Genomic DNA, 16,295 nt, shown 5'->3' on the forward strand with positions numbered 1-16,295 from the left:
ACACATTAGGCCAACACTTTCTAGGATTCATAAACTCCATTTTCCTGGATCAACCTATCCACACCACCACCAGGGGCAACAATATCCTAGACCTGGTCATTACCAACATGTGTGACTGGTGTTCCACACCTGGGGTTATCTCCTCATTGGTCAGATCCGAACGTACGCTAATCATCCTTGTTATCCACATCCCGGCACCACACCCTTTACGGAAACCACAGTACAATATTTCTACAAAGCCAACTTCAGGCTTCTTATGACAGCAGTAGTAAACGTCATGACACCCATACAGATGGACAATACAGTTGCAACCGCTGAATCATACACAATTGCACTTAATTAGCACTTACACGACTGCATGGATCATGCTATCCCAAACAGAACCATAACACTAGCCTCCAGAAAAAGGAAACCACTCTGGTGGTCCACTGCCATGGACATAATGTACAACAGAAGGAGGAGACTGTTGCAAATTAGAGTACAATCCCATGAGTGGAGGAGCTCCCTGGTCAGCCTCAGTAAGAATCTGAGATCCCTTATCACATCCTCCAAAGCTAGCTACGTAAACGTAACCATTACTAATTCCAAGGATTACCACAAAGTGTTCTAGAGGTATGTCACTACTCTCAATGGTGATACCCACATCTGCTCTGACATACAGCAGTAAGGCACGAACATTACAGAACAGACTGATGTTGGCAACATCCTGGCAGATAGGTTCAGTGCTAACTTTACACCCCTCTCACACCCTAAAGGGCCCATATCTATATAGGAACAATGCAGAGTCCCTGCGATCACAACTACACAGTTCAAAGCTGCACTCTCTAAAGCCAGGAACACAGCATTCATGTGACTGTACAACATCCCAGGCTGTGATTTCCATGAACTTCAGAATGAACTGGCTCCCCACTTAGGCACCATATTCAATAATAGCCTTGCATCAGGCATTGTTGCCCCTGAATGGTGCACAGTAACAGTTATCCCACTCCACAAAGGTGGCACCACAACGGACCAGGGGAACTATTGCCCTGTACACCTGACTAGACTGCTCTGCAAGGCTATGGAGCACATCATCATCATGGATCTCATTCACAGAGACATTGGTGGCCTCCAAACCTTTGATCCCACCCATTTTGAATTTGTTAGGGCCAGACCATGCCTCCTAAACCTGCTGGACTCCTTTGAGACAGTTACCAAGGCATTAGATGAGGGTAAGGAGGTCCACACAGCCTACCTTGCCCTCTCAAAGGCTTTCAAATGTGTTCCCCATTCTGGTATTATCAATATACACATCCACCTGCACATTAACCCCTACGTCATGAGATGTTACACAAAGTGGCTCAAGGACAGAACCCACACAGTGAGGGTAGCATACCCTAGGTCCTACTGTAAATCAGTTACAATTGGCATCCCCCAGGGCTTGGTCATAGGGCCCCTCATGTTTGGTATATGCTTTTCTGCGATACAGGCTAGCACAGGAGGACTTAGGCTGAAAAGGTTTGCAGGCAACTGCAAACTAGGGGCCATGATTGATTCCCCAGCTGATACAGACACCCTCCATAATGGTGTCACTGGGACGGATACCTGGTGTCAATAACATGGCCTCAAGCTGCATGCCACAAGGTGCATAGACATCCCCTTTGGATTACACCAATCACCTGTGGACTATCACATAGATGGTAGTCCCCTACATACATAAGACATAATAAGGGATCTTAGAACCCAAGTAGATAGCATTCACTCCTTTTGATAACCATATTGGCAAGGTGGTGTGGATATCCTTCTACGTGGCCCCCCCTAATCTCTAATGGGTTTGTAGCCAGAACAAAGGCAGCCATTGTGCCTCTCTATTCATAACTTATGAAACATATTAAAGGGTACAACACCCCATTTGGGATGTACCTTATGTGACAACAGCAACGGCTTGAAACACCACATTACCACACCAAGAGGAATACTGACCTCCGAAGGATGACATATGCAGCCCAACTACAGAAACTCCAACTGTACTCGTTTGTATACCATGTACTCAGAGGTGATCTCTGCTGGACATACAAGGCCCATGTCCAAAACAGTATTGATAGATATGCTCCACATAAGCAAAAGCCCCTGAGAGCCACATGCTCTGGGATATGTATCTAAATGCAACGATGACTAGGACGTGCTGGAGGGATACATTCCTGAACCGGACACTCCCCATGCTTTGGAACATGATTCCTATGTACATCAGGCAGGGACCCTCACTAGCACTCTTCAAGAAATACCTCGATGGGTGGATGGGAGACAGACATACACCAGGGATCACTGCAGTGGCTCTGCTGTACAGAGGTGCAGGAAACTAATGGCTCTGCTGTACACAGGCACAGGAAACTAACCTAGGGAGGTGGCGCAAGCCAAAACACTGTAGCTTGGCTTATGAATGACCTTGGCCAGACAGCATAGTACCTACCTATGAACCTATGAATCTATCACATGTCCTTTATGCATGGATAATTAACTAGCTCTTCCATTTCAATTAGCTATCATGCTGATACATTGTCTGGTGACTACAAGTCTTATGTATCCTGTTATTGTGTATTGTACATGCCAATAGACATACCTGATGTTTGCATAACATAACAGTGATGCTATGTAAAATGTTAGACATATCTACCTACAATACTGTACATTACACAATTTTTGGCACAATATCCCACAATGCAAATCATAATTGCACAGCAGGACCACCTTAGACATGTTATTCTCAGTTATACGCCCATACATATGCCTACTGTTACAGTATATCAACATATACTATCCCCTGTTATGGCACGTACTTGTTGGACCAACCCTGCCACTGACAGCGGCTGGAGTGGAATTGTTGTGTTCAAAGTCCTTATATAGCATCCCTTGTGGTGTATGAGGTGTTTACCTTGTGGCCTACAGCAGTACACACGATTTCTACGAGCATTACTATGCTCAACAATACATCACTACATAATACCTTTTCCCACTATATGCATTGCGCACACTTTAATTATTACAGAACAGGTACTACATACACTGACATACTGAGTGTTCTACATACCTTATTAGTAACCCGAGTTGTCGTTGATGGTAATTTAAATCCTATTCGGTTTGTGTTACAGTCCTCGTTGCAACGTTTTGCTGGTATATACAGACGGTTTGAATGTATGACAAACCATCCTTTTATACTTAGATATCAGTAACATGTGGTATTCTGCCACCAATTGGTGTTCCGGAGTAGATGATTACATGCACATCAGCTGTGCAGCTACTCCATTAGCCAATGACATGGCAACAGTGGTGTATAATTGAATACTCCACTTGGCCGTTGTCCCTTTGCCCTACCTTCAAGGAAGACAGCCTGGATGTGTTGTCTTCTATGAACCAGCATGCTGTTACAATAGTGAGTGTGAGTCAAAGCTTAAGTCAGTAGAGCACAAGAAAAAAAAAGAGCAAGGGATTTTGGAGGATAACCCTCTTACAGTTAAGCCATAGCCAAGCAGCTGTTCCTCTGCTTCCTGGCAGTAGAGGCTTGCTTCTTTTGTCTCAGCAGATGAAAAACTGGACATACTATGTTGCCACACCATATTGTAGATGTTTTATGTAGCAATCTATTGGAAGGTCAAGACTTGGTACTGTGAGCCTTGAAACTGTGAACAGTTAAGTGCAGGCTTTGGAAAGTAACAGCAAAGTTCAAAATATATAGTTACAGATCAAATGATTGCTCTTGCATGTGGCAGGGCTGATGCACCCCCTCACACTGATGTGGGAGGCTGTACCCCCATACTCCTACCATGCATATATAATATCTCCAAGACGACTGTACCTTGCAAAACAGGGAATACTCTGAGGTACAGAATTTTCAGATCCCATATAAATTTCTTTTTTATCACACTTAAATTTGTACAGCTCTGAGGATCATACTTGCAATCCTCAAACACACAAGGGGACTCCCACTGGATACCTCCCATGCCTGTCATTACTCCCAGTATGTCTGAAGATAAAATGTACAGCAAAACCTAGCATTGTGTACAGAAAACAGAACATCTAGTGATGCAAAGCAAAGAACATCAGGCACCAGAGGTAAAGAAAAATGAAGAAGAAAATCTTGTGATGTATCGCAGATATCTGCAATGTGTAATGGACTGTTGATAATTTAAAGGAAAGCAGAATACAGTATGAAAGTAAACATGAGGAGCTGAAGAATTATCACAAAGCTTAAATTTAAGCTAATTACCCTTAACATCCACATCCCACCCCAGTAAGGAAACCTCCATAAACAACTTCTCTAAAGCCAACTTCATGCTACTCAAGTCAGAACTGACAAACTTCATGACACCCATGCAGACGGGAACTAAAAGTTCAACTGCTGAATCCTACACTAAGGCACTGTACGAGCACATCCACTCATGCATGAATCGTGCCATCCCAAATAGAACCAAGATGCTCTCATCCAAAAAAAGGAAGCCAATCTGGTGGTCCCTTGCCATAAACAAACTTTACAACAAAAGAAAGAAACTGTTGCAGAAAAGAGGAAAATACCAGGATGCAAAAAACTCCCTTACCGGCCTCAGTAAGAAACTGAGATCCCTCATAAAATCCTCCAAAGCTAGTTACGAAAATAAAATTGCCAAAGATTCCAAAGACAACCAAAAGGCATTCTATAACTATGTCAAGAATCTAAATGGCAACTCAGATCTGCTCTGAGCTAAAACAGAATGGCATTAAATATACTGATCCCAAGGGTATTGCCAATATCCTGGCAGATCGATTCAGTGCCAACTTCACCCCTCTCTCACCCCCTAAATGGCCCATTGCCATACCGGAAGATTGCCAAATTCTGGTAATAATGGCCACACAGGTAAAAAAACGCACTCTCCAAAGCTAAGAATACAGCATCCATGGGACCAGATGACATCCCGGGCTGTGTACTACATGAACTACAATATGAACTGGCACCTCCCTAAGTGTCATGTTTAATCATAGCCTCACCTCAGGTTTCATGCCACTGAGTGGTGCAGAGCTACAGTTATCCCACTCCACAAGGGGCGATCCACCTTGGATACTGGAAATTACCATCCCATCAGTCTGACAAGCCTTATCTGCAAGGCCATGGAGCATATTATCAGGGAACTTATAAACAAAGACATTGGCAACCTTCAAAGACTGGACCCCACCCAGTTTGGGTTCGTGAAGGGCCGATCTTGTCTCCTGAACCTGATTGACTTCTTTGAATCAGTCTCCAGGGCCATGGACAAGGGTAAGGTGGTCCACACAGCCTATCTAGACCTTGCCAAGGCCTTTGACACCACCCCCCACTCTGGAATCATAGATAAACTTACTAAGCTGGGCATTAATCCCTACATCACCCAATGGGTTGCTAACTGGCTTACTGATAGAACCCACACTGTAAAAGAAGCCAACTCCAAATCCAGCTCCAGACAAGTGACAAGTGGAGTACCTCAGGGTTCAGTCCTGGGACCGCTCTTGTTTGGCATCTACTTCTCTGAAGTACAGGCCAACACTAAGGGACTCTGGCTAACAAAGGTCACAGATGACTCCAAACTGGGAGCTATTATTGAATCCCCAAATGATGTGGATACTCTACAAAAGGGCCTTACAGAAACAGATGCTTGGTGCCAGAGCCATGGGCTCAAGCTCAATGCTAAGAAATGTATAGTTATCCCCTTTGGGAAAAAACATGTTTCCATGAATTACCATATAAGTTGCAGTACACTAAACACCGAAAGTGTGATAAGAGACTTAGGGACACAGGTGGACAGTGGTCTCACCTTTGATAACCACATCGCCACAACAGTCAGGAAATCCTTCTATGTGACACACCTCATCACTAAGGGCTTTTCATCCAGAAAAAAGGAGGTCATTGTCCCACTGTACTCATCCATCATTAGACCCATTATAGAATACAATGCCCCGTTTGGTATGTACCTCTCAAGACTTCTGCAACAACTGTAAAGGCCACAGAAATACCTCACTAAAAGAATCAGAGGCCAAAAGCAGATGCTCTACGCTGACCACCTTAAAAAACTCCAGCTATACTCTGTCGCATATTGTCTACTCAGAGGCAATCTCTGCTTAACATGCAAGGCCGTCAAACCCAGAGCTGTTGAACATGCTACACTTAAAGAAATCCCAATTCCTCAAAGCCACATGCTCCAGGGATCTAAACCTTGTCATCACAATAAACAAAACATGCTGGAGGGATAGGTTCCTGACCCAGAGACTCAAGCAGACTGCCTCTTTGGCCCTCTTCAAAAGGAACCCTGACGATTGGATGGGAGAAAGGAAATTCACCCCAGGGATCACGTCAGTCACCTTGCTAGACAGGGGTCCAGGAAGTAAATAGTGTGTGAAGAAATAGCCAGGGAATTGTTATGACTAGGCTTGTATAGGCCCTAGGGCTGATAGCCTAGTACCAACCTATGAATTTGGTGAAAAGAATACAGACTAATGCAAATGGTAAACAAGAACCAAAAAACAAGAGCACGCCGAGGAGAAGCAGTTTTATCAACTAATGATTGAAGAGAATGCAAGATGAACTAACTGTATGAAAAAGAAGCAGAGAGGCCTAGCAGGAGACTGGGAAGTATATGATGAGACATTACCAGAAGAAAAGTAAATGTGTTCCTTTGCACAGAATACCGATATGATTTAGACTGCAATAGAATAGTTAAGAGTTTTGTACAGTCTCTCTTCCAGAATTCATATAAAGAAAGCCCAGAATACTGTCACAAAAATACCCTTTAAGGAAACGTTGGTCAGCAAGGAAAAATATAAATCTTTAAGTACCTCAATAGAACTAAGAGCATCTCTGTAAACAGCATATTAAAAAAATGTATATATATATATATATATATATATATATATATATATATATATATATATATATATAGATCTAGGACAGTTGATCGAAAGACCAACTGTCCGAATCCAACCCTACCGAACACCATTTACCAAAACTGCTTTCACCAAAAAAGCAGTTTTGGTAAACGGAAGGTAAAACAAACACACACACACACACACACACACACACACACACACACACACACACACACACACACACAAAAACAAAAAAAAAGCACACACACCATGTTTATGCAGGGGGGCTTCACCACCCCTGCACCCCCCCCACAGCCCCCTACTTCTATATACTCACTCCGAGATCGCACTACAGTGGGGAAAAAGGAATATCCCTTATTCCCACTGTAGTCCAATCTCGCCCACTACCACTTCCCCCCGATTCCCTGTACTTTTACGAAAGTTTCACGAAAGCACTTTTTTCATTAAAAAGTGCTTTTGCGAAACTGTGACAGCCCGTTTCACTTTCGGTGAACAGTCTTTCGGTAGACTGTCCTAGACCCATATATATATATATATATATATATATATATATATATATATATATATATATATATATATATATATATAAGTTAAGTCAGGAAAATGGGATTTGAAATCAAAGCATATATATCAAAGATTAAATCTGTAGGGATATTTTTCATACAGAAGCCAATAGATACAATAACAAGTCTTATGAAATCATTGGCTAAATAAGTGATGGAAAAGAGCAGCATACATTGTGGATAATAGATGAAAGGTGAGGTTTTGGAAAACTGAGATCTGCAGCATATTTGACAGATCAGAAAATTTTCAAAATAGATAAGCCCCCCCGGGTTATAGGTCACATTAAAGGTGGGAAATTTTTGGAAATGATTTATTGTGGTCTCGTTTTTTTATATATCACAAAAACCTGGCATTTTAACAGGGGTGTGTGCACTGTTTATATTCACTGTATGTTTCTGCAACATGCACTAGATGGAAGCAACATGACTATACCGAAACTTCAGCTTCTTGGGAATATTGCAAACACTTAAGTACTGTTATGTATATGTGAGTACAAATTCCAGGGCTTGCAATTAGAACAGCTGTTGAGTGTGTAACCACTGCACAAGGCACACAGGACAACCTACAGCAATGAAACAGCAGACAGGAAAACAGCAATAAGGGCAGGAAGCTGAAATACTCTACAATGGAGAACAATGAAGAGCACAGAAAAGCTATAGAGCATGCAACAAATATAGAACATAAACAGATGTGCAGCACACCAACAGCAGAAAAAAAAACAGCTGCAGAGTGTACAGTTCCTCATCAACAGAATAAACTTCTACAAGGTATACCAAAATGAGGCTACACATTGAAAAGCTGCCAAGTGAGTAGTCGACAAACAATAATTACAGACTAGATGGGAGAGTGCATGGTTTCACACAAAAGCCTAATACTACCACAACCACAGAAAATGTCACACTTGGAAGGGGGTGAAATTATTTATACTTCCACAATGAAATTACCCTACATACTCCATGGTGGTGCAGCAGTTAGCATTGCTTCCTCAGAGCAAGAGGTTATCTGGTTCTATCCTCGGCTGGGGTGCCTTCTGTGCGGAGTCTGCATGTCCTCCCTGTGGTCGTGTGGGTTTCCTCCGTGTGCTCCGGTTTCCTCCCACATCCCAAAGATATGCTGTAGGTGGATTGGACACTCTAAATTGGCCCTAGGCATGAGTGTGTGTGTGTGTGTGTGTGTGTGTGTGTGTGTGTGTGTGTGTGTGTGTGTGTGTGTGTGTGTGTGTGTGTGTGAGTGCCTTCTGTGGAAGGTTGGGCACCGGGCTGGCAACTCGACACTGTAAAACTCCACTGCTAATCATGAGCGGACAGGTGATCTGCTATTTCGACCCCTAACCGAGAAATGCCGAAAGAAGAAGACTCTATGGCATTAGTGTCCCCTCCAGCAGTTCACACAAACCTGGATTTTGTGATATGTTGCCATTTTGCTGAGGTTTCTTATAATTTTCGTACCAATCCTCATCCCCAGAAGACGTGCTAGAGCTATCATCCTCGGGCTGAGAAGCTAGAAAAAAAAATAAATTACATATCTTAAAAGTGAACAATTTGGATGAAAACAACAACAAAAATAGTTTAAAAGTAGTTATTAATTCATCACCATAGCTAGAGAAAAGAGAAATGTTTAATAAGCTGACATGGTTGACAACAAGCTAAATTAGTGTATGGGTTTCAAGTGAATCAGCAGAGTTTCTTCTGCAGGTGAAATACAGAACAATACACAGCAGTGCAATCCAGGCAATGAAAAGGGTCATGTATGTTTGTATGTGTGTCTTATATAGTTATTAAAAATGAAAACAGTCAAAACAATCTGACTGTGTACTTCTGAAGAAAACAAAGGCCCAGGAAGTTGGATGTCTTTTGTACTCCACAGAGCTTTTTGCTGATATATCCCACCCTAATTTATGCCTAACTACATCCCATGTGAGTATTTATAGCATATACCTTGACAAATACACATATCTGTTTATTGCAAAGAAAAGGAAACAAAAACTAATGGAACTTACAGTGACAAAGAGGCAAAGTGCTAGCATCACTGTGACTTAGACAGTTCACACTCAGGTTGGTGTAAGATCTAGCAACATCATGATCAGAACCTGTAAGAAGGAAAGATGAGTTTTAGTTCAGGGAGCTACCTTCCGCACATCCTGAAAACTTAACAATGTATATTTCAGTAATACATTGGTAAGCACGAACTGCAAGATTTATGTAATTTATATACATCATGTTCTAATGAAAGTATGTAAAAAAATAATTTTGGGTGTAAAAACAGCATACAGATGTTTTATGTGTTTGCAAGTAAATTATGTGAATATCAATCCTATTTTTCCAAAGAAGCTTTAACTTAAATGCAAGATTAGAAACCTTCATCAAATATTTGATTTGTTTCTTGCCACGTCAGGTGAGGCTGGTACACTACTTAGTGTTACACAGTTTAAGCAAAAGAGCCAGTGAGGAAAGATTTTGTTTTGTTTTAAATGCAATATAATCTGGCAATAACAAACATACCAGGGAAAGGCAGATTACTGTTATATGTTGTTATATAGTCTTTCTTATGGCAAACCATACTCATTTTTGTATTTTCAAATAAAAGTAATCTCCCTGTTTGAAGCAGTGCACAAAAGTGTTGTGTTATATCTTAATGAAAAATAGCGGAAGCAAAGAAATAATTATGGAAGCACCAGTCTTAAATTCAACTGTAATGTTCTGGAGCAGAATGAATTGGAATGCATGAAACTGTCACAAAAGTAGGATCAAATGCAAGCACAAGTAGGAAGTTTGGAAAAAGGAGAGTGATAAATATGTGTAAACACTGATAGAAGGCAATCATAGAGAAGTGAAATCAAGAAGGACAGGGCTGAAACAGAACTGGGAAAAAAGAGCATGATGAATGACTCAAGTCCAGTGGTGCTCAAACTATAGTCTGGAGAGCGACAAATCAACTCCTTGGGGAGGGGGGCTGAACATAGGCAAAAGCCAAAGGACATGAGGTCCAGCTTGTCAGGGGAATCCCAGGACAGGAGAGACATTCAAAAGAAATGTGGCTTATAAAACCAAAGAGAACAGAGAGGAATGAACACAAACTGAAAGCAGTAACATGGAACATGGGAGTGTGCTTTGCACCAGGTCAAAAGGAATGAAGTACACAGCAGAATGAGTACAATGCAAGGAGATGTGGAACTGCTTCAGGAGACCAAATTAAAGGTATAAGGGGGAGGGGAAATCATGCTTCCCCATTACCCAAAGGGAGAAACAGTCAATAATGAGGAGGGGGACAGAAGGGAGGGGCAACCCTTTTCAGAAAGAGATTACATGTATGAATGAAAGGGTGCAGAAATGAGGTGATGGGAGAGGGATCATATGACAAGCAAGAATAAATGCAAAGAGATGAAAAACAGGGAATCTGCATGCCCAAAACAAGGATAAAGAGGACTTTTGCAGCAGTTTCTTTGACGAAGGGAATCAGATAGAAAGGGGTGGAGAAATAAATCACTGAAGGGGACTTCAATATGACACTAGACCCAAAGACAGACAGGCTGTTTTGCAAAAGTGAGTACAATATAAAGATGAAAAGAGACTTAAAAGCAATATAAAAGGAGAGTGGAAGGATATATGGGCAAAAAGATACCCTGAAAAATCATAATACACATTTTGCAGAAACTGCTTGATTCGAGCCAATACACTGGATAGGATACCAAGCTTTAAGAATGGTGGAAGAAATATAAATATAGGAGAGATACATACTGCACCATGCACTTCTAGCAATGACAAAAACAGAAGAGAGGAAACAAGTCTGGTGGTCCCCTGCCATAAACAAACTTTACAACAAAAGGAAGAAACTGTTGCAGAAAAGAGGAAAATCCCAAGATGCAAAAAACTTCCTTACCAGCCTCAGTAAGAAACTGAGATCCCTCATAAAATCCTCCAAAGCTAGTTACGAAAATAAAATTGCCAAAGATTCCAAAGACAACAACAAGGCATTCTATAACTATGTCAGGAATCTAAATGGCAATGCTCAGATCTGCTCTGAGCTAAAACAGAATGGCATTAAATATACTGATCCCAAGGATATTGCCAATATCCTGGCAGATCGATTCAGTGCCAACTTCACCCCCCTCTCACCCCCTAAATGGCCCATCTCAATACCGGAAGATTGCCAAATTCCGGTAATAACAGCCACACAGGTAAAAAATGTACTCTCCAAAGCTAAGAATACAGCATCCATGGGACCAGATGACATCCCGGGCTGTGTACTACATGAACTACAATATGAACTGGCACCTCACCTAAGTGTCATGTTTAATCATAGCCTCACCTCAGGTTTTGTGCCCACTGAGTGGCGCACAGCTACAGTTATCCCACTCCACAAGGGGGATCCACCTTGGATCCCAGAAACTACCATCCCATCAGTCTGACAAGCCTTATCTGCAAGGCCATGGAGCGTATTATCATGGAACTTATAAACAAAGACATTGGCAGCCTTCAAATACTGGACCCCACCCAGTTTGGGTTCGTGAAGGGATGGTCTTGTCTCCTGATCTTGATTGACTTCTTCGAATCAGTCTCCAGAGCCATGGACAAGGGTAAGGTGGTCCACACAGCCTATCTAGACCTTGTCAAGGCCTTTGACACCATCCCCCACTCTGGAATCATAGATAAACTTACTAAGCTGGGAATTAATCTCTACGTCACCCAATGGGTTGCTAACTGGCTTACTGATCGAACCCACACTGTAAAAGTAGCCAACTCCAAATCCAGCTCCAGACAAGTGGAGTACCTCAGGGTTCAGTCCTGGGACCGCTCTTGTTTGGCATCTACTTCTCTGAAGTACAGGCCAACACTAAGGGACTCTGGATAACAAAGTTTGCAGATGACTGCAAACTGGGAGCCATTATTGAATCCCCAAATGATGTGGATACTCTACAAAAGGGCCTTACCAAAACAGATGCTTGGTGCCAGAGCCATGGGCTTAAGCTCAATGCCAAGAAATGTATAGTTATCCCCTTTGGGAAAAAACATGTATCCATGAATTACCATATAGGTGGCAGTACACTAAACACCGAAAGTTTGATAAGAGACTTAGGGACACAGGTGGACAGTGGTCTCACCTTCGATAACCACATCGCCACAACAGTCAGGAAATCCTTCTATGTGACACACCTCATCACTAAGGGCTTTTCATCCAGAAAAAAGGAGGTCATTGTCCCACTGTACTCATCCCTCATTAGACCCATTATAGAATACAATGCCCCATTTGGTATGTACCTCTCAAGACATCTGCAACAACTGGAAAGGCCACAGAAATACCTCACTAAAAGAATCACAGGCCTAAAGCAGATGCCCTACGCTGACCGCCTTAAAAAACTCCAGCTATACTCTGTCGCATATCATCTACTCAGAGGCGATCTTTGCTTAACATACAAGGCCATGTCAAACCCAGAGCTGTTGGACATGCTACACTTAAAGCAATCCCAATCCCTCAGAGCCACACGCTCCAGGGATCTAAACCTTGTCATCACAATAAACAAAACATGCTGGAGGGATAGGTTCTTGACCCAGAGACTCCCCAGACTCTGGAATAGACTGCCCATACATGTCAAGCAAAGTGCCTCTTTGGTCCTCTTCAAAAGGAACCTTGACGATTGGATAGGAGAAAGGAAATTCACCCTGGGGATCACGTCAGTCGCCCTGCTAGACAGGGGTCCAGGGAAGTAAATAGTGTGGGAAGAAATAGCCAGGGAATTGTTATGGCTAGGCTTGTATAGGCCCTAGTGCTGATAGCCTAGTACCAACCTATGAACCTATGAACCAATGATGGAGATGAGCAAGCTACAAGTAGAAAGCTCAGAAAAAGAGACAAAAGTTATGAAAACTGATAGAGGAAACTGTGGAGGAGAACATTACAGATAAGACTATAGACAAGAGAGAATTGAGGAAACAATGGTGGGGTGGAATCAAAGCAGCATTTATGGGAAAATCATGAAAGTAAATAGGTGGAGAAGGATGCAAGATGAGAAGGAGATAAAAAATGGAAAGAGAACCAATCAGAATACAAAGGGAAATGTGGAAAAATTATATAGCCAGAGAAGCACTCAGAACAAAGGAGGCAGTAATAAAAAAAAACTGAAAGGAAAGGTAAAAACTGCATTGGGAGTGCAGCAATGGTACTGGAAGAGCTTACTGATAAACAACCGGGGAGGAACATGGTAAACATCTAACAATAATGTATAAAAAAGAAAAATGAAAAGGTGAGTGATAGAGGCACCAAGCATTAGGGAAAAGAGGGACAAATCATGGAGGTGGACAACAGTGTTAGAGAACCTTTTTGGGAAACACAACTAATATATCAAGAACAGGATAAGGAAAAGGAAGTCTATTGGGAGATTGTAGACATAGGAGAGAGGTACTGCACCAAGAAGAAGGAATACAGAGGGAGAAATTGAATGCCAGCTTCATGACCAACGAGATCAAAGAGGCAGTGACGGCAATGAAAGACAGAAAGGTAGGGGGACAAGATGGATAACCGGTAGAGTTCTACAACTGGACTGAAGAGGCAGTGTGGACAATTATGGTGGAGAAGAAAGAAAGGGGAAATGACAGATATAATCATATGAGACACGGCAGTGGTGATTCCAAAGGGGGGGGGCAGATGTAGAGGATATCAAAGTGATGGCAAAAGTGTTAACAGGGAGACTGGATGAGATTCTGCCAAGATTAATCCAGGAGGGGCAGTATGTTTTTGTGAAAAGAAGAAGCACAGGGGAAAAAGGCAGTGGGTTCTAACAGAATTTATAGAAAGAGAAGAGCAAAAGTTGATATTGTAGCTACGGATGGTCTTTTTATCCTACACATGACCTTCAACACAGTCAGATGGGAATTACTCTGGGATATACTACTAGAAACACAAATGGGGAACGTTTTTGTAGGACTGATAAAAGGCAATTTAGAATGAGCCATAAATAGAGATAATGAAAAATGGAAGACATTCCAAGGCATTAAAAGTAGGGAAGGGGACCAGAAAGGATGCCCACTGTCCACAGGGCTCTAGTCATAGAAGAGCTGGTAACTAAAGTATGGAAAAAGTTAACACAACTGGTGAGAAGCACAGAAGTACAGTCAGTGTTTCTAATGTACACAAGTGACCATGCTTATGTTGGGGAATGTTGAGATGGCCATAGAGGAAATATTGCCAGTTTTTGTAAGGTTTGAAAGGGCCTGGAAGCTTAGACACAACCAGAAAAACACATTAGTAATCAGGATTGAAGAAAAAAAAAAGAAAAGGAGTAGTGGGACACATTCAGGAGTACACACAGGTCACAGGTTAAGTTAGACAATACGACATGATTTAGAGATGAAGAGAGAATGCTGAAAAGGAGAGAACATAAAACAGACACATAATGAGGCAGAATAAATGTGATTAGACTAATGATTCTCTCACTTATAGCACGTGTACTAAGAAACCTGCCAGTAGACCCAATGGAGACCAAACTATTATAATTACAGAAGGACTTGGGAAGGGGATAGGAAGAATGGTCTCAAAAAAGATGTTAAGACTGGGTAAGAAATAGGGGGCTGGGGACTCCCATACATATCTACCCAAACCTTAGCATATATTCTACATAGGTGGATAAAGAGTAAGAGGCAGACCAAAGGGAGAGAGAGCAAATAATATGGTGGGAAAAATATAAAAGAAGGAATGGGGAGACACCAAAGAGATGGAGCAACATGACATGGGGACAAGGGAAAGGAGGAGACATATGGGAAGGAAAAGAAAGGGACACTTTCATAGGATTGAACTAAATAGAAAAATGGAAGGAAATGGTGATAAGGGAAGAGCAGGAATTAATGAAGGGTCTGGAGGATAGACAGCACTGAAAAACCTACAGAAACTAATGCAGGAAATTGGGTTAACACAAAAATGAATGGTGGTATACACCAGACTGAAAAATGGCTGGAAAAGAAGGAGGAAGCAGAAAATAAAAAAAGGAGAGAAGGGAAAGGGAAAACATAAGAATGCTAAAAGCAGAATGATTTAGATTGACCTGAGGGGGAAAGTGGAGGAAGCCATAAAAAAAAAGATAAGGAAAGGGTGGAAGAAGGGTATCGGAGTGGAGGAGATGAATGGTGAAAATTCCTCAAAATGACATCAGAGTTGCAGAAAATACATGGGATAGGAGACCGGATGTTAAGAGTGTTGCCTAGCTGGTATATGACACTGAAAAGATTATACAAGGAGGGAAGGATTAGCAGTAAAAAGAAATGAGGGCAAAAAAAAGTAATGGCAGCCAAGGTGAAGAGTGTGAGGGGGAATACTTAAAATGGAAATATCAATATACTGAATGATATGAAAATATGTAAATATTGTAAATATTTAAATATGTATAAATAAGAATTCTATATATGTATACAAATAAAAACACCCTGTTTTTTCCAATAAGTATTGGGAAGTTTTTTTTACATCCACCAGAGCTACCACCACCTTAAGCAGATGAGACCGTAGTTTGATGTCTCATCCAAAGGATGACATACTGAGAAGTGCCACACCTCCACCCCATGCTGCACTGTAGTGGTAGTAATCAATTTACCCAGTGTGAGAATAGAACCCACTGCCTTCTGCGCCAAAGGTGAGTATGCTACCTGCCAATGCTACTGACTCTGATTTCTTGGAGAAGTATATAACAGAAGAAAATAAGAGGGGTGGGAGATAAAAACAAAGGAAAAAGTGGGAGGAGTTTATGAGTTTTGATCAGTCAAAGGGGGAAGGGGGTGAAAGTAACATGAATAGTAACAAAAAACAAAAAAGTGCATCATGCATGATGATTACACAGTAGTAACTGCAAATAGACAAAAAAAAATACAGGTAAAAATATA

The 16,295-nt window shown here is 41.7% G+C and overlaps 1 protein-coding gene across 3 annotated transcripts in view; it reads right to left on the minus strand.

The window, feature by feature from the left end:
• Positions 1 to 16,295, minus strand: part of CD6 (CD6 molecule) — a 351,671-nt gene that overhangs the window by 94,908 nt on the left and 240,468 nt on the right. For 2 of the 3 annotated variants that reach the window (XM_044083993.1, XM_044083992.1), the window contains exons 12-13: positions 9,431 to 9,520; positions 8,827 to 8,931 (exon numbers count right to left, since the gene is read on the minus strand). In XM_044083993.1, coding sequence (XP_043939928.1) covers positions 8,827 to 8,931; positions 9,431 to 9,520 — 195 coding nt within the window. The remainder of the gene's footprint in view (positions 1 to 8,826; positions 8,932 to 9,430; positions 9,521 to 16,295) is intronic. The other variant, XM_044083994.1, reaches the window with a different exon arrangement.

This window comes from Protopterus annectens, chromosome 9.part0 (assembly GCF_019279795.1).
Source record: "Protopterus annectens isolate FY-2018-M chromosome 9.part0, PAN1.0, whole genome shotgun sequence".
Lineage (NCBI taxonomy): Eukaryota > Metazoa > Chordata > Ceratodontiformes > Protopteridae > Protopterus > Protopterus annectens.